The following is a 22,983-nucleotide window of genomic DNA, read 5'->3' on the forward strand; positions in this document are numbered from 1 at the left end:
ATTTAACTCTCGTCAGCTAGCCATCCCCTTCTGGGATTCGAACCCGGCTAGCTGGCAAGAGCTAAATAGCTTGAAATAGATCAATATACTACAATAATCTCCCTTTATTTCTTTGCTGGTAAATATAAATTCAACCCAGAAAGTTACTGTCCATTGGAATGAATGGCTCCTCTCTTAATAGACCAGAGTGACACACACACACACACAATGCAGGTAGTCCTCGACTTACGGCCACAATTGAGCCCAGAGTTTATGTTGCTAAGTGAGACATTTGTGAAGTGAGCTTTGCCCCGTTTTATGACTTTTCTTTGCCTTGTTTCTTAAGTGAATCACCGGAGTTAAGTTAGTAACACCATTGTTCCTCCTCATTGAATTTGATTGTACGGAGGTCCCAATAAGGGGATCAAGTGACCCAGAGATCAGTATGAACCAGCTGCCAAGCTTCTGAATTTTGATCCCTGCAAAGCTCGTAACTGTGAAAAACGGTCCTCGGTCACATTTTTGCAGTGCCGTTGCAACTTTGTTCACAAAATGTGAACGTTGTAAGTCGAGGGCTACCTGTATATGACACCTTGGGTGGATTTCTGGGTCCCGAGAGGCGGCAGCTGCCATGGCCAAGAAGGGAACTAGAAATCAGCTGGCATTCCAAGGGTTGATTCCTGAATGGTTGAAACAAACCACAACACGGGTTTTCCCCCCAATTTAGGTGGAGAAAAAGAAGGGGGAAACTTGTAATAATTTTCACGTGAAAGGAATTGTGAGCTCAGTTGCATCCTAGGCCAGGAGGTGCTTAGGGGTGCTGGCCCCTGGTGAGAAGGCCTCATTCTAAGAAAACCCAGACTGGCTGGTTGAGACATAAGAACAAATGTTGCTTTTGTTTCTGTGCAACCCACTTCATGTAGGCCCAGGTGCCCCCCTCCCCTCCTCTTCTGGCCTGGACAGTCTGCTTGGGTAAATCTTAGACTCCTAGGGCTGTAAGATGGTTCCTTGCTTTTAAAGACTAACGAACAGAAGGGCTAGGGGGGACATGATAGCAGTCTTCCAGTATTTGAGGGGCTGCCCCAAAGAAGACGGGGGTCAATTATTCTCCAAAGCACCTTCAGTCAGGACAAAAAGCAATAGATGGAAACTATAATCAAGGAGAGAGAAGCAACCTGGAATTGAGGAGAAAATTCCTAACAGTGAGAACAATTAACCAGTGGAGCAACTTGCCACCAGAAGTTGTGGGTGCTTCATCAGGGGAGGTTTTTAAGAAAAGACTGGACAGCCATGTGTCCCGAATGGTATAAGGTTTCCTGCTTGAGCCGGGGGTTGGACTAGACAGCCTCCAAGGACCCTTCCGGCCCTAGGATTCTACAATTTTCCTGCATCTCAATATCATTTCAAGCGCAGACAGGAAAGGAAGCCTTTGCAGGTAACCAAGAACTAATCGTGGTTTTGGGGATGTGACTAGATCAGTGATGGGGATATCACTCCTCGGCTGTCATTTGACCTTCAGCGAGTCTCCATCCTAAAGCAGCACATTTCAAACCTGGCACGAGTGTCTGCATGGATTAGAATTCCCTTTGCAATCTAGCAAGGACCTGGGAACTTGGGGGGGGGGGGAAACGGGGGACGACGACAGAAGGTTGGTCCAGAAGGACATGTGCTTGGACCTGAGATGCAAAAGACCCCTTTTGCAGATGTTTTCTCCTCCATGGCGCCTCTGTCGATGCTCGAAAGAGAATGGCGTTAGAACACCTGGCGTTCCCTGCTTGCTGGGTGAAAGACGAAGCCGCCTGCTTCAGGAGGCTGTGGAAGGCAGCCAGAAACACCGAATCTTTTTGTAGAGGGTGGCAGCAGAAGCTCCCTGGGCCAGCTTGTGCTTCGTCTTCCCTCGGTGCTGCCAGCTGCTGCGGCGGCGGTGGCTTCTTCTCTGCCAGGCCTGGCTCCTGGCATCCCTTCTCCTACAGCTGCCAGCCATCTGCCTCCACCTTCACACCTGCCCAAAAGCGTCCAAATTCTCATGCAGGGTTGGGTGGTTTATTTGGGGGGTGGCCAGGATGATGTTGCCTCCGGTATAATCTGAGGGTTTGAATAATGACCGGAAGGCTCGCCTACTCGTTTCTCTGGACTGGCCAACTCCGGCTGGGTGCCTTTGTGCCCCTCAATTGTTGGGGAAATCGCAGGTAGCTGCAGTCAGGATTGGATTGGAATAGGAATAGGAATAGACAGAGTTAGAATAGATTAGAATAACAGAATTGGAAGGGACCTTAGAGGTCTTCTAGTCCAGTGGTAGGCAAACTTGGCTCTTTCACACCCTGTGGACTTCAACTCCCAGAATTCCTAAGACAGCTGTCTTAGGAATTCTGGGAGTTGAAGTCCACAGGGTGTGAAAGAGCCAAGTTTGCCTACCACTAGTCCAACCCCCTGCTCAGGCAGGAAACCCTCTACCATTTCAGACAAGTGACTGTCCAGTCTCTTCTTGAAAACCTCCAGTGGTGGAGCACCCACAACTTCTGGTGGCAAGCAGTTCCCCTGGTTGATTGCTCTGTTAAGAAATTTCTCCTTAGTTCTAGGTTGGAATCCTCTGTCAATCCTCCCATTCCTCCATTCCATTTTCCAATGATGCCAGGCAGGATTGCAAAGTGGGTTTTGAGCATTAGGAATTCTGAGGTCCTTCTTCTCTTTCCCTCTCGGGTGGACCCTGAGCTGAAATGAGGAGTTGAAGGCCGCCGTTCCTTCCTCTCTTTATCTCTCCCACCACCCACCCCTGACCGGCTGCGTGTCCTGTGCACTTATGCAGGTGAGTCTGAACAGGGAGGTGAAGTCCCAGCGGTTGAATTGATGTGTTTGGGCAGAGGCCTCTCTTTGATCTTACCTGGTCCGGACTCTTGGCTCTGGGAGCTTTCGGATCTCCTAGGGCAAGGTTCACAGAGCCCTCCTTAGCTTTGGTTTTGGCTGGGAGCTATGCATAAACCCAGCCAGTTGTGACTTACTGAAACGGTGGCTTGAAACTCTGGTTGTGTAGATGTTGTGGCCCGCCAGCGGCCTGCGCGGATCGTGGCTGATCCCGACGACGAGGAGGCTGGTGTGGTGTCGCGCCAGCAGCCTGCGCAACCGGCATTCGCGTCGGACAGCGAGGAAGCTGAAGAGGATGTGGTGCCAGAGGCAGAGACTCAGCCAGGGCCTTCAGAACCTCCAGAGGCTCCTTCCAGTGGAGAGAGTGAAGTGGAGAAGCCTCTCCTCAATGCTCGAGCACGCAGGGCTGCCAAAAGGCAGGAGTGGCTACTCAGGAGGAGGAGGAGGTCTCCTCGAGAGTAGGGCTTGAGGATAATTGGCCACTCCCTTAACCTATTTAAGTCGCACGCAGTTAGTAAGTTTCTTGCTAGAAACAACTTGTAATTATCAACAGAGCATTTTTGGAAAAGTCTTATCGTATCTTGCTTTCTGGGCTGGTTGCCAATCTTGCCGGACTTTGATTTATTCTTGCTACTTAATAAATTTGATAAGGACCGTTGGTGTGTGTCAGCATCCTCAGGAATCCGGAGCTGGGGCAGAACAGTAGAGTGTGCTTGCCTTTCAAGTAGGGCAGTGTGGGTGATTGGGCTTCCATGGGAGCAGTAAATATCTACGATATCCTTTGAATTAAGCTTCCCTCTCCCTCCCCTTCCTTCCTTCCTTCCTTCCTTCCTTCTTCTCTCTTTCATCCATCCATCCATCCATCTTCAGCCATCTCATCTGTCTGTCCATCCATCCATCTTGTCTGTCTCTGTCTATCCCTAACCCTATCTATCTATCTATCTATCTATCCATCCATCCATCCATCTATCCACCCATCATCTCCTTCCTTCCTTCCTTCCCTCCCTCCCTCCCTCCCACCCTGTCTGTCCATCCATCCATCAAGCTATCATTTATTTATTTTATTTTATTTATTTATTTGTCAAGCGTATATAAGATAAGAGGTAAAAGTATAGACATAATTTGAATACATGAAAAGAGTAAGAGTAAAAAGGAATATTAGGACAGGGACGGTAGGCACACTGGTGTGCTTATGCACGGCCCTTACAGACCTCTTAGGAATGGGGTGAGGTCAACAGTAGACAGTCTAAGGTTAAAGTTTTGGGGGTTTGGGGAAGAAACCACAGAGTCAGGTAGTGCATTCCAGGCATTGACCACTCTGTTGCTGAAGTCGTATTTTCTGCAATCGAGCTTGGAGCGGTTTACCTCGAGTTTGTATCTATCTGTCTATCTCATCTCCCTGAGAGGGGGAACTCTGGGCAATATACAACTAAAATATTAAAACATAAAAACAGTATATAAAATTGAAAAATAAAGTGAGGATGATTAAAATTCAGTATTAAAAGTTAATTAAAAGGCACAAAGGGCGGGCTTCCAGGGCGCCAATCAGCTACATGCTCCTCTGGGCGCCCCACACAAGGCCGCAGGGCCATGTTTTTACACGTTATGCCCGCTCACCTGTGTGTGTGGGGGGGGGAGTGTTCCACAGGGCAGAAATATGCCTGAAATCTGCTTGTATAATGGGCAGGACACCCGTGCCAGGCTTGGATATAAGGGGAGCCTGGGCTCTTTGCAGCTGTAGGTTTGCTCTGTGTGTGTGCGTGTGTGTTTAATGCAGTGTTGAAGGGAACCCAGAGGAACAGAAATGGCTTATTTTGGGGTGGGGCACGCCGTGTCCTGGGTAACCGGTTTCCTTACAAATCCCCCAGCCCCGTGGGCAAGGAACTCTTGGAGGTCGACTTGGTAATACCTCACATTTTGGTGTTTTCATGCTGCAAAGATGAAAAGCGTCTTTCCCTTCTCAGTTACAGAGGAGAAGAAGTCCCTGAAGAGGACGTTTCAGCAGATGCAGGAAGAGGAGGACGACGACTACCCTGGCAGTTACTCCCCACAGGACGCCAACACCGGGCCCCTTCTGGTACGCTGGCAAGAGGGCAGCCCCTCTGGGAGAAAGAGCCACAAGCGGCCGCCAGGGGGAGCCCTTAACATGCGCGGCACGACGGACGAGCCGATCGCCTTCCTTCCCTTCCCTCTGTGCCCCTCTGGGTGGCTGAACTCCCATGCCCATCATCCACAGCCAGGATAGAGCCTTGCGGCTGATGGGGAGCAAGAGGAGTTGGCTGGAGACCCCTGGAAGGCAGTGGGCTGAGGAGAAAGTGTTTCATTTGCTTAAAGCCCCTGGCCCTTCATTGGAGGGTTATTGCTTGGCATCTCTCCACACTCCAGACAGACAGACAGGCAAAGTAGGTCTTTAGAGAGGGAGAGATGGTAAATTAAAGCTAAATGGAGATAGAGATAGATAAATAAAATAGTCAGTCAGTCAGTAGAGGTAGGAAATTAATGGTAGAGATGATAAGATAAAGATAGGGATAGATGATAGAGAGATAGATGTTAAAGATAGACAGATATAGAGATCAGAGATAGAGAGATGATAGAGAGATATGAGAGAGAGAGAGAAATAGTAATAGATATAAAGGTAAAGGTTCCCCTTGCAGATAGTCGTTCCTGACTCTAGGGGGCGCTGCTCATCTCCCTTTCAAAACCAAAGAGCCAGCGCTGTCCGAAGACGTCTCTGTGGTCATGTGGCCGGCATGACTCAACGCCAAAGGTGCACGGAACGCTGTTCCCTTCCCACCATTTTCATTCATTTTTCATTTCATTTCATTTTATTTGATTTATATACTGCCCTACTCCCGAACGACTCAGGGCGGTGAACAGCCACAAGATAAAACACACAAATACAAAATTTAAAAGTAAAGTAAAACCGAATTAAACAATTTGGCCCAAGACAGATTTAAAACACCCCAATAATTTAAAACAGATTAAAATTTACATTTTTAAAAAGGGGGGAAAGTGAAACGATTAGGCCAGGCCAGCCTGATGGAATAAAAAGGTCTTAAGAGCACGGCGGAAGGTGCGCAGATCCGGGATCCTCCATATCTGGTGGTCCCTATTTTTCTACTTGCATTTTTTACCTGCTTTCGAACTGCTAGGTTGGCAGAAGCTGGGACAAGTAAAGGGGGCTTCCCCCGTTACACGGCACTCGGGATTCGAACCGCCGAACTGCCGACCTTTCAATCGACAAGCTCAGCATCTTAGCCACTGAGCCACCATGTCCCCTAGTGATAGATGTAGTTATAGAGAGAGGGAGGTAGGAGGTAGGTTTTATTTTTTTGATTACATTTTTTATGCCATCACTCTTTCCTATGTGATTAGATAAGATGATAGATAGAAATACAGAGGTGGGTTTCAGCAGGTTCTGACCAGTTCTGGAGAACCGGTAGCGGAAATTTTGAGTAGTTCAGAGAACCGGCAAATGCCACCTCCGGCTGGCCCTGCCACCACCTATTCTCTGCCTCCCCAGCTGATCATCTGGGTCTTCTTTTGTTGCCCTGCACAGGAGAAGGGAGCTGGAAAGCAGGTTAATGGGGTGGGGAGGGAATGGGGATTTTGCAGTAATCTTCCCCTGCCACGCCCACAAGCCACGCCCACAGAACCGGTAGTAAAAAAATTTGAGTCCCACCACTGTAGATGTAGATACATCGGTAGATGAGACACACAGAGAGAGAGAGAGACTTGATAGCGAGATGGAGAGAGATAGGTAGGTGATTAGAGGCAGAGCAATGTAGGTCTCCATTATAAACCAGCATCAGGTGTGATGCGGATTCTGGTAAGCAGGTTCTCTTTTTTTCCTTCTGCTGAGCACCTGGACCGCCTGCTGTGAGGCCCTCCAGGCCTTCGGAGGGGGCGTTTGCAAGGGCTGAATGTGCTCCAGAAGGCAAATTGTGGGCAGCTGCCACCTGGGTGAGCAGTGAGGGCAGCAGCGGAATCTCATCCCTGGAATTTCTCCAAAATAACAGAGGCCGGAATTTCAAGACCTGGCCAGATAAGCCCAGTTATCTCCCAGTTGCTGGTCTGGCTGCCTGCCCTGCGGCACCTTGCAGAGCCTTTAACGCCATCTCCCCTCCCCCCCCGGGGGGGGGGGTTTGTCTTGTGGCCCATCTCCCCTTAAAAGGGCAAAGGGCTGAAAGGCAGCCTATCCTTCCGCTAAGCAGAAAAGCAGCTTTATCCCGCTCCCTCTTGGAGGGGCCTCTTAGGATGGAGCCACGGCCTTAAATTCCATTTATTCCACCGAGGAGGACACTTTGCAGATGTCGGGCTTCAAAGGAAAACCATGCAAATTAAGGAGAAGATCTCCGAAAAGCACCGGTCTTCCTTTGAACTTTCAAGGCCCCCCCAAAAGTTTTGGCTCCTCCCCTTGTAGAAACACGGCCTTTGAACTCTTGGAGAGGAACCAACGCTCCTCAACAGCAGGCTGGAGAAGGCTCTCTCATAGCTTGCCAAATGTGTGGAATATTAAGAATTTTTGAGAAAGGAATTGAGCAGGTCATCAAGATTCTTGATAGCCCTTGTTTAAATATTACAACACTGAGTCCCCCCCCCCCCTTTTCCCTTTTATGTGTACAAGTAGTCTCAATTTACAACCATTCTTTTAGAATTACGGTCTTCTTTTAATTACCCCGTAATCCCTTGCATCGGGGTAGAATCGGGGCAACTGAATGGAGTTTAGTGTTTATTGGCCGGATGCCTTTCCTGTCACCAATGCGGAGTTATATTCAGCAGATACATTCTCTGTGTGTCCAGAGAGAGAAATATCTGCCCCTACCTTGGATCGAACTCACAACCTCCTGATTGTGAGGCGAGAGCTCCACCTCTAGGCCACCACACCACTCGTTCAGAGCTGCAGTGGTGCTGTAAAAAAGTGACTTAACGATCAGTCCTCGCATTAACAACCATTGCAACGTCTTCCCATAATCCCATGACGCAAATTCAGGCCACTGGCATGTATTTAGGATGGTTGCAGGGTCACATGGTCACCCTTTGTGACCTTCCCGGCCAGCTTATGACAAGCAAAGCAGTGGGGGAAGCGGGACTCACTTAATGACCGTAGGATTCACTTAGCAACTTTGGTGTTTCGCTTAACGAAAAAGAAAGCCAGGAGGCTGTGAATTCTAGTCCTGCTTTAGCCCCAAAAGCCAGCTGGGTGACTTTGGGCCGGTCCCTCTCTCTCTCTCTCTCTCAGCCCAGCCCACCTCACAGGATTGTTGTTGTGAGGAATCGTGCTCTTAAAACATTTTTATTTCAGCAGGCTGGCCTGGCCTAACTCTCCCTTTTAAATTTTTAAATCGTTTAATTTGTTTTATAAATTGGGTGTTTTAAATTTGTTTTCGGCCAAAATATTTAATAATTTTAATGGACTTTTAATGTTTGTATTATCTGTATTTTATCTTGGCTGTTCACCGCCCTGAGTCCTCCGGGAGTAGGGCGGTATAGAAATTTGATAAATAAATAAATAAGGAATAGAGGAGGAGGAGGAGGAGGGAAGAATATTAGTTATGTTGGCCGCCTTGAATTATTTATAAAAATAGTCGGGATGGAATAAATGAAAAACAATTATGGCAAAAAGTCATCAAGCTTGGCATGACTCACTTAAGAGCCACCTTGTTGAGCCATGGGAATTCTGGTCCTGATTTTGGTTGTAAACTGAGTCAATCCCAAAGAAGTGTTCAAGGAAACCCGAAGCTGCATTTTTAAGCCTAGCTGCTTCCCTGGTTCCTCTGAGGAAGGTTTTAGCGAGCGTCGACCTAACCAGTCCTCCCAAGCTCATGGAGCTTGGCTGAGTGTCACCTGGGCAGGTAAATATGCAGGCAGAGAGAGGGCTGTCCCACTCCTGACAGGGAGAACTATTACCCAGTAGAACGGTCTGCCTCCAGAGGTTGTGGGTTCTCCATCATGGGGAGATTGACTTCAAGAAGAGATTGGACAGCCATTTCTCTGGAATGGTATAGGGCAGGGGTCTCCAAACTTGCCAGCTTTAAGACGTGTGGACTTCAACTCCCAGAATTCAAAAGAAAGAGAGAGAGAGAGAGAGGAAGGAAGGGAGGAGGGAAGAAGGAAGGAAGAAAAGAAAGAGAAAGATGAAAGGGAAGGAAGAAAAGAGAAAGAAGGAAAGAAAAAAAAGGAAGGAAAGAAAGAAAGAAAGGAATAGTATAGAGGTCTCCAAACTTGGCAGCTTTAAGACGTGTGGACTTCAACTCCCAGAATTCAAAAGAGAGAGACGAAGGGAGGGAGGAGGGAAGAAGGAAGGAAGAAAAGAAAGATGGAAGGGAAGGAAGAAAAGAGAAAGAAGGAAAGAAAAAAAAGGAAGGAAGGAAGGAAAGAAAGAAAGGAATGGTATAGGGCAGGGATCGCCAAACGTGGCAGCTTTAAGATGTGTAGACTTCAACTCCCAGAATTCAAAAGAAAGAAAGAGGGAGGGAGGGAGGGAGGAAGAAAAGAAAGAGTAAAAAGATGGAAGGGAAGGGAAAGAAGAAAAGAGAAAGGAAGGAAGAAAGAAAGAAAAGACTCCCAGAATTCTGGCAATTAAAGTCCACAAGTGTTAAACTTTGGAGACCCCTGGCTGAGCAAAGGGTTGGACTAGAAGCCCTCCATGGAAGGTCCCTCCCATCTTTATAACTCTCTTATTCTATTACCTGCACGGGCAGCCTAGGGGACTCCGGATGACCCCAGTGGCCCATCTGAGGCACCTTTGTTCCTCCTGACAGAGAGCGCCTGCGGGGGTGGGTGGGCAGTGCTTTGGGGCAGAGACGCCAGAAGCAGAGTGGTGGGGTGTCTCTGGGGAAGCCACAGCGGGCATCTTGTTCTGTCTCCCCCGGGCAGGCGGAGGACTTGATCAAAGCCCTGCAAGACTTGGAGAACGCAGCCTCGGGCGATGCCACCGTGCGGCAGAAGATCGCTTCTCTTCCCCAGGAGGTTCAGGATGTGTCCCTGCTGGAGAAGATCACAGGTGAGCCTCTGATCCGAGGGCCAGAGCCGGTCGGCTGAGAGAAACCTAAATAAACTTGGAAGGGTTCCTGGGTGTGTTAAGAGCAGGGGTTCCCCAAACTTGGCAGCTTTAAGGCTTGTAGACATCAGATGGAGAATTCTGGGAGTTGACGTCCACAAGTCTTAAAGCTGCCAAGTTTGGGGACCTCTGGTTAAGACTTTCAGCGGGAAGGTGAATGGGAGAAGTCAGAGGTGGAGAACCATGGCCCCTTTAAGACTTGTGGATTTGATTACATTTCAAATATATAATTTAAAATATTATAATTATTCTAATTCCACCAATTAAATTTATCCATATTTACCATTTTATAAACCTCCAACACTGCAATTAAGAATTGAAGAAAAGGCGAATTAAGATTACATTAAGAACTAATTAGGTCGGGGGAAAATAGAAATGATTAAGATGTGATTTATAAACATATATTGTTAATAATTAAAAAGATAAGAGGAATTTTGGGAAATATATTTTAATAAATGAAAGAAAGGTCGGGGTTGCTTGGACCCCATAGTGGAAAATATGGAAAAAAGGGAAGATTTTGGCAAAATTGTAATTGAGTAAAATGTATTTGAAATCTGAAAAATTGTATAAGACAAGATATGGCCAATACGCTGTTCAAAAAAAAAAGATGCGGGTGAATGTGGAGGGAAAAATTCAATAAAACTTGATTCCAAAAAAAAAAAAAAAAAAAAGACTTGTGGCTTTCAACTCCCAGAATTTCTCGCTCAGGAATTCTGGGAGTTGAAGTCCACAAGTCATAAAAGGGCCATAATTCCCCACCCAAGGGTATAAGTAGTTCTCAACTTAACCGCCATTTGTTTATTGATAGTTTGGAATTCCATTGGCCCTTGAAGAAGCCACAGCCTAAGCTCACATTTAACAACGGTCAAACACTGTCGCAACACCCCCTCCTCCCCTTCCAAGATCACACGATCACAATTTGGACGCTTGGCAACTGGCTCCTATTTACAACTGGTTGTGCTGTCCTGCTGTCATGTAATTGTAATTTATCACGTTTTCTTGCCAATTTCCAGCAAAAAAAAAAAAAAAACCCATTAGGGAAACGGGGCAAAACTGACTTAACCAGTGTCTCGCTTAGCAAAGCTAAATTTTGGGCTCTCGTAAGTTGAGGACTCCCCGTGCTGCGTGGTTGTTGGTGTGTAGAGAAGGACGGCCGCTGCTTGTCAGCAACGCAGAAGCTGTTAGCGTGGCCTCCCTGTAACGTGCTTACCGCTTCCGTGCGCAGACAAAGAGGCGGCGGAGCGGCTGTCGAAGACGGTGGACGAGGCGTGTTTGCTGCTGGCAGAATACAACGGGCGGCTAGCGGCGGAACTGGAAGACCGGCGCCAGCTGGCACGCATGCTGATTGAATACACGCAGACCCAGAAGGATGTGCTGACGGAGAAGGAGAAGAAGCTAGAGGTGAGCTTGGCTGTTCTGACCCAGCTCCCCAAACATGACGAAACCCTCTCTGTAGTCGAAGCAATGATTCCTTTATTAGAAGCGCCAGCAGCCCCTGCAAAAAGTTTCTCTCTCTCACCGCAGGCTAACAAGTCTGTCCATCAGGGAGATGAATAGTTGTCTGCCACATCTATTCATCTCTGCCCCCTGCCTTTTATCCCCAGAGCTAGGGTGGGGCTTCGCTAGCAGCGGTGGCTCTTCCGTCCCGAGGACCAGCCCATAGATTTCCACTGCTCTCCTCTCCTCTGCTTTCTGCACATCCGTGCGTCAGTTACGGGACCCAGCTGTTCCTCCTCTTCCTCATCAGCCATCTCCAGACCTGGGGGTTGTTGACTGTCATCTGAGGGCTGATGGACGGCCCAGGCTCCGCCTCTGTCTCTCTCTCTGCCAGGTCCATTCCCTCTTCCCCCTCGGAGCTCTCAGCTTGCCTTGATGCTGATCTTGACTCCCACGCCTCCTCCTCCTCCTCCTCCTCTGATTCGGCTTCTGGAGGGGCCGGCGGGCAACAGGCCATCACAGTGGTACCCTTCCCACCCTCCTGGCATTCTTCAAGATCCAGGGCTGGGTGGCCTTGGGGAGGGGTGAGTTGGCCAGCCTCCCCACGCCTTGCAGAAGCCCATGGGGGGGAAGGGATTGAAACTGACTGCTTGGGGGCTCTCTAGGACAAGCAGGACAGGACATCACCTGGGTCATCGTTCTGAAACAGGCCTGGTCTTCGTGGAGCAGACACGGGAAGGTCTCTCATTGTCCTGCTTGCCCGGGCCCTCTGCCAGGGGTCGTGTCATCCTTGGCAAACTGTCAGGGCTTCAGCAGACACTCTTGAGCAGTTGTGGGCCCCCATCATGACTTTGGGACCTATGGACTTCAACTCCCAGAATTCCTGAGCCAGTGTAGCATAGCGTGGAATGGAATGGAATGGAATGGAATGGAATGGCATGGCATGGCATGGCATGGCATGGCATGGCATGGCATGGCATAGCATAGAATAGAATAGAATAGAATAGAATAGAATAGAATAGAATAGAATAGAATAGAATAGAATAATAACTTTGCTGTCACTTTGAATGTACAGTAATCGGCATCCATTAAAATGAAATTTCATCGCGTACAGCTTTCAAAGGGTCACCACCTCCAATATACACTTTGTAACCATGACATAAATAAATAAATACAAAATTATGCATATACCCACATATGTTATATGACCCAGAGAGACTGCACAGTCTAGTTGTAGAAAAAAATGCCTTTAAAAGCCTCTGAAGATCACGCAGCTCAGCTGGGATCGCCAGAGGCTTTTAAAAGCATTTTTTTTACAACTTCTTCGGCCGAAGAGGTTGTAGAAAAAATGTTTTTAAAAGAAAAAAAAAAGCCTCTGCCAATCAGGCAACTCAGCTGGGATCATCAGAGGCTTTTAAAAGAAAAAACCGTTGCAGCATCCCCGTGGTCACATGATCAAAATTCAGACTCTTGGCAATCGACTCCTAATTATGATGGTTGCCATGCCCTGGGGTCACATGATCCCCTTTTGTGACCTTTTGCCAAGCAAAGTCAACGGAGAAGCCACATCCACTTAACAACCAGGTTATTGACTGCAGTGACTCACTTAACAAATGTGGCGAGGAAAGCTGTGAGCCGGGGAAAATCTCACTTAGCAAAAGTCTCGCTGAACTACATAAATTTTGTGCTCAATTGCGGCCGTAAGTCGAGGACTGCCTGTACCTGCAGCAGAAACATCTGTCGTGAGATGAGTGTACAGCAGACATTAATAGACCAACATTAATTTTGTCAGAGGGTTTTAATACCTAACCAAATAAGGGAAACATCTGGATATCTTGTGATCGTCCCAGATCTTAGAAAACAGGACTTCGCGGAAAGAGGAAGCTTGGAGCCAACTTCCAGCAGAGATAGTGGTTCATTTATCTGAGTTTTAAACATGCTCGGGATAAACGCACGCCCATCATCCGACCAGAATTTGAAAAGAATAAACTGAAACTCAAAGGGTCAAACTCGCTGGACTGCTGGCTCGTTTTCTGCCGTCCGTTGTCTACGTTTCAAACGTTCCCAAGTAATTCTTCAGCTATCCAGTTATTAAAATACCGTGTTTCCCCAAAAATACGACCTACCCCGAAATTAAGCCCCAGCCTGATTTTTTTAAAACATGTGCACCTAATATAAGCCCTACCCAAAAAATAAACCCCAGTGAAGGGGTGGGTGGGCGAGCACGCATGGGCTGACGGTATCCGGCAGCAGCCGCAGCCCATGCAGCACAGGTGAGTTGAGCACCTGTGCAAGTAGCAGGCAGAAGCAGAGGTGGGAGGAGGAGGCAGGCGATCTGGACGTGCTGTGGGAAAGCCGAGCGGCGGTCGGCCGGAGTGGCAGCCGGCTGCAGGCAGAGGCAGGCGGGGGAAGGCAGGCAATCCGGACACACCGCAGGAAAGCTGATCGGCGGTGGGCCGGACGGCAGGCAGCCATGGGAGGCTCAGCTTCACGTCTTATCATTTTCACGTCTATCGGGATCTCCTGCCTTCCGCTCTACGCAGCCCCAGAGTGCACCGACCGAGGGACCAGTGGGCTGCAGCTGCTGCTGGATACCGTTGGTCCCCGTACGCTTGCCGCCTCTTGTGCGTGCTTCGGGGGGTCAGGGCACTCAGCCGGGCTGATCACCCTGAAATCGTGTTTTCCCGAAAATAAGCCCTAGTGCTTATTTTGGGGGCCAAAAGAAAATAACACCGGGTCTTATTTTCGGGAAAACACAGATAGTTAATTCTCCTCTCTCTGGGACCGGGCCTGGCGATTTAATTGTTAAAATTCAAATTTAGAGGTTGCTGCTGACTTGGTCGTTCCTTGGCCCACGCCGATTGCAGATCCGTGTGATTCCCCTAAAAACGCCTGCATGGATTCATCATGTTTCTTGACCCGGGAGGCCTGAAATGGTCCTGGACTCCTGGACCCCTCTGACTGGGACCGCTTTTCCCAGGCGCGAGTCACGCCTGAACTCGCTCCCGGCGGGGGCGGGGGGGCTGCCCAAAAAGGGGGGCCAGAAAGGCATCTATGGAAACCACAGACGGAGAAAGCGAAGGGTCACGGGTTCCCTTTGGGAAGGTTCAAAAGGATCTGCTGGAAAAAACGAATTTTATTTACTCTGTTTTGCAGCCAGATCAAGAAAAATGTGAGATGCTCACACCCCAGCACAGGCGGTTTCCAGAAGGCGTAAAAACTCCTTGACTTATGACCGTTCCTCCAGCAACCCAGGGCCTCTCCCAGCCCCTCAGGCAGCCCGTGCTCTGCATAACGACTGCGATGCGGAGAGCTTGGATTGCACGGGAAGGTGCCTCGTTTTACGAGAGCAACAACTAAACGACTGAAATTCTGGACTCCCTTTTGGTGTAGTAATGTAATGATGTAAGTCAAGGACTACTGCGTTACGACGGCTGTAAGCTAAAGACCATAATTTGGGGCTCAGTTGAGCACAGGTAGTCCTTGACTTACAACAGTTCGTTTAGTGCCTGCTCAAAGTTAAAACAGCACTTAGGATCGTTTTTCACACTTACGACCGTTGCAGCATCTCCTCAGTCACGTGGCCAAAATCCAGATGCTCAGAGGGGGCTGTAAAGCACTTTAAGTGGTATATAAGTGAGTGCTATTGCTACCTTCCTGCCTTTCCCATTTCCTTCCTTCCTTCCTTCCTTCCTTCCTTCCTTCCTTCCTTCCTTCCTTCCTTCCTTCCTTCCTTCCTTCCTTCCTTCCTTCCTTCCTTCCTTCCTTCCTTCTTTCCCACTTAGTTCTTAGACTTATATACCACTTTACAGTGTTTTCCAGCCCTCTCTAAGCGGTTTACAGAGACAGCCAATTGCCCCTTCCTTCCTTCCTTCCTTCCTTCCTTTCTTCCTTCCTCCCTCCCTCCCTCCCTCCCTCCCTCCCTCCCTCCCTCGTTCCTAAAGGTTGATTCAGCCTTCCGTCCTTCCAAGGTGGGTAGAATGAGGACCCAGATTGTTGGGGACAAAGAGGCTGACTCTGTAAACCGCATAGAGGGGGCTGTGAAAGCACCGTGAAGGGCTATAACCGTCTTTAAGGGCTATTCCTGGTGCTCTTAAATTTCATTTTCTTGGAGGGGGCCCACTGTTTTTTCTGTAGACTCTTTAAAAAGCTGAAATTCCCTTGCCAGTTAATGCTGGGCCGGAGCCCCTGGGTGACCCCTGCGTTTCTGATGCTTTGGTGGGGCCTTTACGAGCCGAAGTTAATTTCTGGGTCCGGCTGCATCCTGGCTTGAAGTCGCTTCCTTTTAAGGGGATTTTGAAATCTCTTGTGGATGGAGACTGACTATTCCAGCAGAGTCTGGGAGCCCAGGGGGGGACGGACCGGTTTCCCTGTTAGGGTTTCCAAGGATCTCTGCCTTTTGTGGAGTTTTGCAGGTCTCCATGAGACGAGATCAAAGGGCTGATCCCCATGGAAGCCTCGGTTCTGACAACTATTTTTTTCCTGCGTGTTTCTAGCTATGCGCAGGACCCGGGGGGGGGGGGGGGAAGAGAGGTCCTCCGAACAGAGCTGTGCACTTCTCTTGTGTTCCCATGATCGCTTCCATGGGATTCCCCTGGTTTCCCCTGTACGGGTAGTCCTCGACTTACAGCCATTTTGTTTAGTGACCGTTTGAAGTTGCAGCGGCACTGAAAAAATAGACTCACAGCTGTTTTCCACACTTTTTTTTTTTTAATTGAAAAAGTTTTTCAAATACAAATTCCCCCCCCCTTTTTTTTTCCCCCTCCTCCCTAACCCCCCCTCGCCCTCCCCTCCTCCCGTGGCTTCTCCAAAATAAAACCCAAGTTAATAACAGATTATATAATACTTTACCATCCTTTTATTCCACCCCCCATATACTAACCCTTTCTTTCTAACAATATTATTATATCCCCCTTATACTATGCATTTCAAAGCAACATTTAATTGTAAAATTATATAATAAATTCTGATTTAACAATTTCATCTATTCAACTCATAATCAATATTATTATATCCCCCTTATACTATACATTTCAAAGCAACATTCAGCTGTAAAGCTATATAATAAATCCTAATTTAGCAATTTCAACTCATAATCTATCCATTTCCTCCTCCCCCATACATATATCTCTTAATTCAAATCTTTTACATATATTAATATAACATAATATCCCTTTTCCTAAACTAAACAATCAGTAAACTAACCCACTTTCCTACAGGTCAACATACATAATAGCTGTTTTCCACACTTAACGACCGCTGCAACTGCCCCATAGTCAGGTGATCAAAATTCAGACGCTTGGCAACTTGACTCGTATTTACGACGGTTGCAGTGTCCCCGGGGGACACCTGATCCGCTTTTGCGACCTTCCGACGAGCAAAGTCCATGGGGAAGCCAGATTCACTTAACAACCGCCTGGCCGACTTAACAACGGCGGTGACTCACTTAACTGTGGCAAGGAAAGTTGTGAAATGGGGCAAACCCCACTTAAGCAACGTCTCACTTAGCAACAGAAATTTTGAGCTCAATTATGGTCATAAGACAAGGGCTACCTGTAGCTGAAGAATTGCAGAAAAGCTCCTAGCACGTTTTGCTTGAGGGTAAAGCCTTCGTGTCATTTCCCTTTGAAAGGAAGGAAGGAAGGAAGAAAAAAGAAAGGGGGAGAGAGAGAGAGAGCTGGCTCGGGGATTCTGGGAGTTGAACTCCGCCTGTCTTGAAGTTGCTGAGGTTAAGAACAAGGCCTTTAAGAGACCAGGAGGAGGAAGGTGAAGGTCTCCCTTAGGCCCCAGGGGAAGTCGCTGCCTGGGGCTTTTATGGGGGAGCAGGGGGAGGCCGTCCTCCAACAAAGACAGAATACGAATTTAGCCAAGACATACAAATGAAAGCCTTGCTATTATTTTAGATGTGTTAGATCTGTTCTCCTTCTTCTGCCTGATTTACCCCTCGTCCTCTCGGATTTGGGACAAGGAAGAGCAATACATTGCATCTGTCTCCCTCCTCTTATCCTCTTCTTTTTCCTCCCTCCCTCTTCCGTCTCTCCCTCCCTCCCTCCCTCCCTTCCTTCCTTCCTTCCTCTCTGCCTTCCTTCCTGCCTGCCTCCTCCCTCCTTTTTCTTCCTTCCTCCTCCCTCCCTTCTGCCTCCTTTTCCTTCCTTCCTTCCTTCCTTCCTTCCTTCCTTCCTTCCTTCCTTCCTTCCTTCCTTCCTCTCTGCCTTCTTTCCTGCCTGCCTCCTCCCTCCTTTTTCTTCCTTCCTCCTCCCTCCCTTCTGCCTCCTTTTCCTTCCTTCCTTCCTTCCTTCCTTCCTTCCTTCCTTCCTTCCTTCCTTCCTTCCTTCCTTCCTTCCTCTCTGCCTTCTTTCCTGCCTGCCTCCTCCCTCCTTTTTCTTCCTTCCTTCCTTCCTTCCTTCCTTCCTTCCTTCCTTCCTTCCTCCCTCCCCTCCCCTCCCCTCCCCTCCCCGTCCCCGGGCAGCCTCCATCTTGACTAGAAGGCCAGTTTCAGATAGGGAATAATGTGTAATCTCAGCTGTATCATCCTTTTTTCCCACCAGGATGTTCAGAGAATCCAAAGGGTCATTTTTCCCCCCCAAAAGGCAACTGGGCTTTGTTTTTTCCTTGAAGATGTTTCGCTTCTCATCCAAGGAGCTTCTTCCATTCTGAAGCTTCTTGTTTTCTAAGAAAAAGCAAAAACTGAAGTCCTTTTCAAGAAAAGAAAAGAAAAAAAACACTTTTGGGACAACCGTGGCCTGGATGATTGAGAATCTCCAGAGATGTTCAGAGAGATTCCTCCGTCCCAAATGAAACTCCCGATTCAGCTATTAACTCATTCCTCTTCCGTCTGCGGACGGGGGCTGCTCTTTTCTGCCCACCGGCCTCAAACCGAGTCAGGGCCTTACGGAGAGAGATGTGCAGAGGGACAGAAAGGGCCCTGTGTGTGTGTGTGTGTGTTTTGGAAAACATTGACTGTGTGAACCCCTGCCATTCTCTTCCCTACCTTTGCCACCTCCCGGGCTCCCTGCCACAGCAGCCAAAATAGAGCTGGGCAGATGACTTGGGAGCTCTTTCTGCTGCAAGGGTTATAAATAGTTTAAAAGCTGCCATTAATAGACGTATTTTAGCCCACAGGAAGCCTGTGGGAGTCTCTGTCTCTGAGGGATAAATGCTTCTTAGAGACATTTATTTCACAAAAGCAGCCACTTTATATTGCCCTACTTTATTAGTGATTTATCTGTATGTTATGCTGCTAATTTTAAGAAACAGATGATCCTATCTTCTTTTTGCTTTTTTTGCTTCTTTTCTTCCTTCCCTTCTCTTTCCTCTTTCCTTTCTTTCTTCTTTCCTTCCTTCTCCCTCCCTCCTTCCTTTCCTTTCCTCAGCTCTTTCCTCTTTCCTCCTTCCTTCCTTCTTTCCTTCTCTCCCTCCCTCCTTCTTTCCTTCCTTGTGCAGGTTTTTTGCGACTGCCCCATCTCTCCTCTTAGATCCCCATAGCTGTGCTAAGAGCGCAGATCAGAGCTTCCTGGAGCCGCGGCTTCTTCGGGGCCGGCGTAAGGCCTTCCTTCCAAAAGCCGGTGTGTGCGTGTGTGTGGCACAACTCTTCTGAGTGATGGCCACGTCTGTGCTGTGGTTTGATAGTGCTGTGCTTGGGGTGCATTTTACAGCTTCATTCATTCATTCATTCATTCATTCATTCATTCATTCATTCATTCATTCATTAAGGCAATTCAGGTGGCTGCCCAATCCTCTCATGATAACTCCAGAGAAGTAAAACCACCGGCACAAAACTCAACGAAACCCCCCACCCTCCTGGTGACAACAATCACACCAACCCCTTGATCTCCCTGGGGTCTCCAGAAGCGGTGGGTTTCAGACATTCTTACGTGGAAACGTGGCTAAATAGGAGGGCATAGCGCCAGGGCGGGTGATCAGGCCCACCTGCGGTCTCTGCCATCGGTTCAAGGGAATCGGTCCGAACCGGCTGAATGCCACCTCTGGTCCCCAGACTCGCTGGCGGAATCCCGTCTTCCGGGCCTTTCAAAAGAGAGCGAAGGTGGTTGTCCGATCTTATCTAAGCAGGGATGGAGTTCCACAGGGAAGGAGCCACCACGGAGAAGGCCCTTCACCTTGGTCTCACCAGATGGACCTCCTTAAGAGAGGGGGATCTGTAACGGCCTCTGCCTCCCCACTTGGGGGGGAGGGTGTCAGGTGGATGTAGCTGAGAGATGACCCTCCATCAGTATCTTAAAAGCTTTTGGGCACCAAGGACCAGTTGCGCGGAGAGAGGCTTTTCCATGGACCAGAGGGGGGGGGCTGGTTTTCGTGTGCTGCCCTGCATCCCGTGGATGGGGCTTTCGCAGCCCGGTTTCAGGCTGGTTCACGGACCTGGGGGGGGGGTGTTGGGGGCCCTTGTCTTAAAAGGTTAAATCATGGCACCTGGAGCAAAGTTTATTAAAACTGAGACGTTTCCTTACTCATCCAAGTAACTTCTCCAATGAAGAAGTCATCCAGCACTGAAGAAGCTTCCTGGACGAGAAGCGAAACGTCTTCAAGGAAAAACAAAAATCCAGTTGTCTTTTGGGGGAGGGGAAAATAAAGCACCTTTGGGTCTTAAATTTTTGATTTTGATTTTTTTTTTTAAAGTGCGCATCTGGGAAGTCTTACTTATTTATATATGATTTTATTGGTTTTTCAAAACAAAAAAAGAAAAATTTAAAAAAAGTAGTGGGAAACTAAGGAGAGGGGGAGGGAAAAGGACAGAAAGGAAGGAAGAAAAAGAAGGAAAAAGGCACCGACTTCTGACTCTCTTTAGCACAGGAGAAGATAACATTACAACCACAACATTTTGCTTTTACACATTGGCAGGTGCAAGCCATTCCTATAACAAAAAGCAAAATGTTTTGATTTTTAGGGACCGTTTTTGCATTCTGACGTTTTAGCGCTCAAGAGTCTCTTGTTTGAGGGAGGTGGGCAGTTCAGGGCTTCCACCAAAGTCCAGAAAGGTGACAAAATAAATGAGATGAGCAAATGAATGACTCTCCCCTCCCTCTGTCTCCCTCTCCCTCCCTTTGCAGGAATACAAGCAGAAACTGGCCCGAGTCACCCAGGTGCGCAAAGAGCTGAAGTCCCACATCCAGAGCCTGCCGGACCTCTCGCTGCTGCCCAACGTTACAGGCGGGCTGGCACCTCTCCCCTCCGCCGGGGACCTTTTCTCTACTGACTAGGACACAAAACTGGGGGGGAGGGGAGGGTCTGCCTTGCCTGCCCACCTGCCCCGGCACCAGTACCAGACCCCTTTCGTCAGGATGAGGGATCCTCGCGGGAAGCTGAGCTCGGAAGGGACGGGCAGAGACCCCGCCCTGCGCCCATCTCCATCTCCACTAGGGCTGGCGTCCAGCCGGGTGACCGGGGGGGCAGAGCGGGCGGGAAGGAAGGTGGACACCGAAGGGCACCGCCTCTTGTTTTGGGGAGGGGGGCCGAAGGCGTCTTTCTGGAGGAAAATTCTGGGCACTTCCGGGGGTCACAAATCATGTGTGCCCAGAGCCTTCGAAGAATTTTTGAGTTCTGTGTTGGTTTTATTTTTCTTCTCCTGTATTTGACAAAAAAACAAAACAAAAACTGGATTGTTTTGAGGGGTGGGTCAGTGTCGATTTTTTTTGAGGGGGGGGACTTTTGAGTCAGGAATGGCAGAGGCAGCTGCTTGACGGATCAGCCCAGGGGAGCTGCTTCCCCGCTTCACTGGGACACCCACATCACCTCCCCCCCTCCCCCAAATCAGCTCGGGTGGCCCTTTCCTCTGCTTTCAGCCCTGGGACCTGGAGGGATCAGCAAAAGCCCCTCCTGCTCCCCCTCCCCACTTTCCCAGATCTCTCCTTCCACAGCATTAAACAGGGTAAGCGTGGAAGGTTCAAATTGATGGGCTTTAGTAAAGCATCTCCCCTCCTCTTAATCTCCAAAGCTGTGGAACTTGCCAATTAATTCCCTTCCCAGTCTGCGGGAAGGACAGGGATAGTCAGTGGGTACATTTTCTGCTGCCCTTGGCCCTGGATCTACCCTCAGGTCAGACTATCCCCTGCATGTGGGTGCTTTCCATTTTGCAACACAGCTAACATAGCAAATGCAAGCATTCATTTCGCCATGAGATCCCCCACCGAGGATGGGGAGGGGGGCTTTTCTGCTCTTCTTCGCGTATTTGGTGGCCGTAGGAGTCATCCTCTCTCCTCTATCTTTAGAGCGAAGGTCTCCAACTCTGGCAACTTTAACACTCGTGGACTTCAACTCCCAGAACTCCCCGGCACTAATGCATTCCTTTTCATGCGTGGAGCCCCCTCGTGGCCTGCTCGCTCTCTTGTAATCCTTTCCTCTGCAATCTCTCCGCTCAAGGGAGTGGCAGAAAAAAAAATATCCAGGCACGGCTGGCTGGGGAATTCTGCGAGTTGAAGTCCACCCATCTTCCAGCAAGGTTGAGAAACACTATATTCTGGATGATGTAAAGCAGAAAATGAGCCCAACAGCAGGGTGCATTTGGTAAACAACCTAGCTTGAAGCTATGAACAGAAAATGTCACCTCTTGAGGGGGGTCTCCAAACTTGGCCACTTTAAAGACATGTGGACTTCAACTCCCAGAATCCCCCGGCACTAATGCATTCCTTTTTATGCGTAGCAACCTTGTGGCCTGCTTACTCTCTTGTAATCCTTTCCTCTGCAATCTCTCTCGAGTGGCAGAAAACAAAAACCCCAGGCATGGCTGGCTGAGGAATTCTGGGAGTTGAAGTCCACCAGTCTTAAAATGGCCAAGGTTAGAGACCCCCGCTTTAGAAGACCTTTGATCAAATCCCTTACATGGAAGGGTTGGGCTTTCTGCTTGGTGCCCAGATCCATTCCCATCCCCACCCCCACCCCAAATCCCTTTCTCAGGGTGGCCGCTTTGGGCCGCGAGTTCCACGTTCTCCGTCAGCTCAGCCCAATTTGGCAGAGAAGGCACAACTTCCAGTGGTCTTTGAGTCTGGAAGCAAGTAGGGCTGATCCCCTTCGTAGAGCCTCCTCCCCAGCAGCCCCCCCTTGTGCACGCAGATGTGCAACCGAGCGTGTCCGAATCGCAGCGTTCCCACTTCCAACCCCCCCCCCCCAGATTATCCCATCCTTGGTTTCACAGTAATTGAAACCCACTGGATTTTCGAGGTCGAGGCGGGACCTGTGACGAAGACCCCTCCCCCACCCCCAACCTCTGCACTGTGTGGTCTTTTGGCTCAGATCTGATCCGTCCCCTCGGCCCCCACGAGGCATTTTCTTAAACCTGTACATGAATCAGTTTAGAGATTTAGAGGGACAGGCTGTCCTTTTAGCCGCAGTATATTCTGAAATGTCTCATAAATATATTTTTGAATAAAGAGGGTGTCATTCGGTGGGCAAGAAGCTGCTTCCTTGCGTTCTTTTTTTCCCCCCCTCCTGGAGCCCAACAGACCCCGGAGATGAAGTCATCACAAGTTTTCAAAATCTAAAGCAAGAATATTTCAACTTTGGCAACTTAAAAGACCTATGGACTTCAACTCCCAGAATTCCCGAGCCAACTAAGGGGTAGACTTCAACTCCCAGGATGCTCCAGGTTTTGGGAGTGGAAGTCCACCTATCATAAATTGGTTTCCCCCCCA

The 22,983-nt window shown here is 48.8% G+C and overlaps 1 protein-coding gene across 2 annotated transcripts in view; it reads left to right on the forward strand.

The window, feature by feature from the left end:
• The window catches only part of RPRD1B (regulation of nuclear pre-mRNA domain containing 1B), a 43,865-nt gene extending 21,118 nt beyond the window's left edge, over nucleotides 1–22,747 (forward strand). The window contains exons 4-8 of one of the 2 annotated variants that reach the window (XM_034419406.3): nucleotides 4,806–4,918; nucleotides 9,721–9,847; nucleotides 11,130–11,305; nucleotides 19,055–19,194; nucleotides 20,407–20,539. In XM_034419406.3, coding sequence (XP_034275297.1) covers nucleotides 4,806–4,918; nucleotides 9,721–9,847; nucleotides 11,130–11,305; nucleotides 19,055–19,171 — 533 coding nt within the window. In that variant the 3' untranslated portion in view covers nucleotides 19,172–19,194; nucleotides 20,407–20,539. Of the gene's footprint in view, nucleotides 1–4,805; nucleotides 4,919–9,720; nucleotides 9,848–11,129; nucleotides 11,306–19,054; nucleotides 19,195–20,406 lie in introns of both variants that reach the window. The other variant, XM_034419405.3, reaches the window with a different exon arrangement.
• The last annotated feature ends 236 nt before the right edge of the window (nucleotides 22,748–22,983 follow it).

Source organism: Pantherophis guttatus, chromosome 3 (genome assembly GCF_059756535.1).
Source record: "Pantherophis guttatus breed Tessera chromosome 3, ASM5975653v1, whole genome shotgun sequence".
In the NCBI taxonomy this organism is placed as follows: Eukaryota; Metazoa; Chordata; class Lepidosauria; order Squamata; family Colubridae; genus Pantherophis; species Pantherophis guttatus.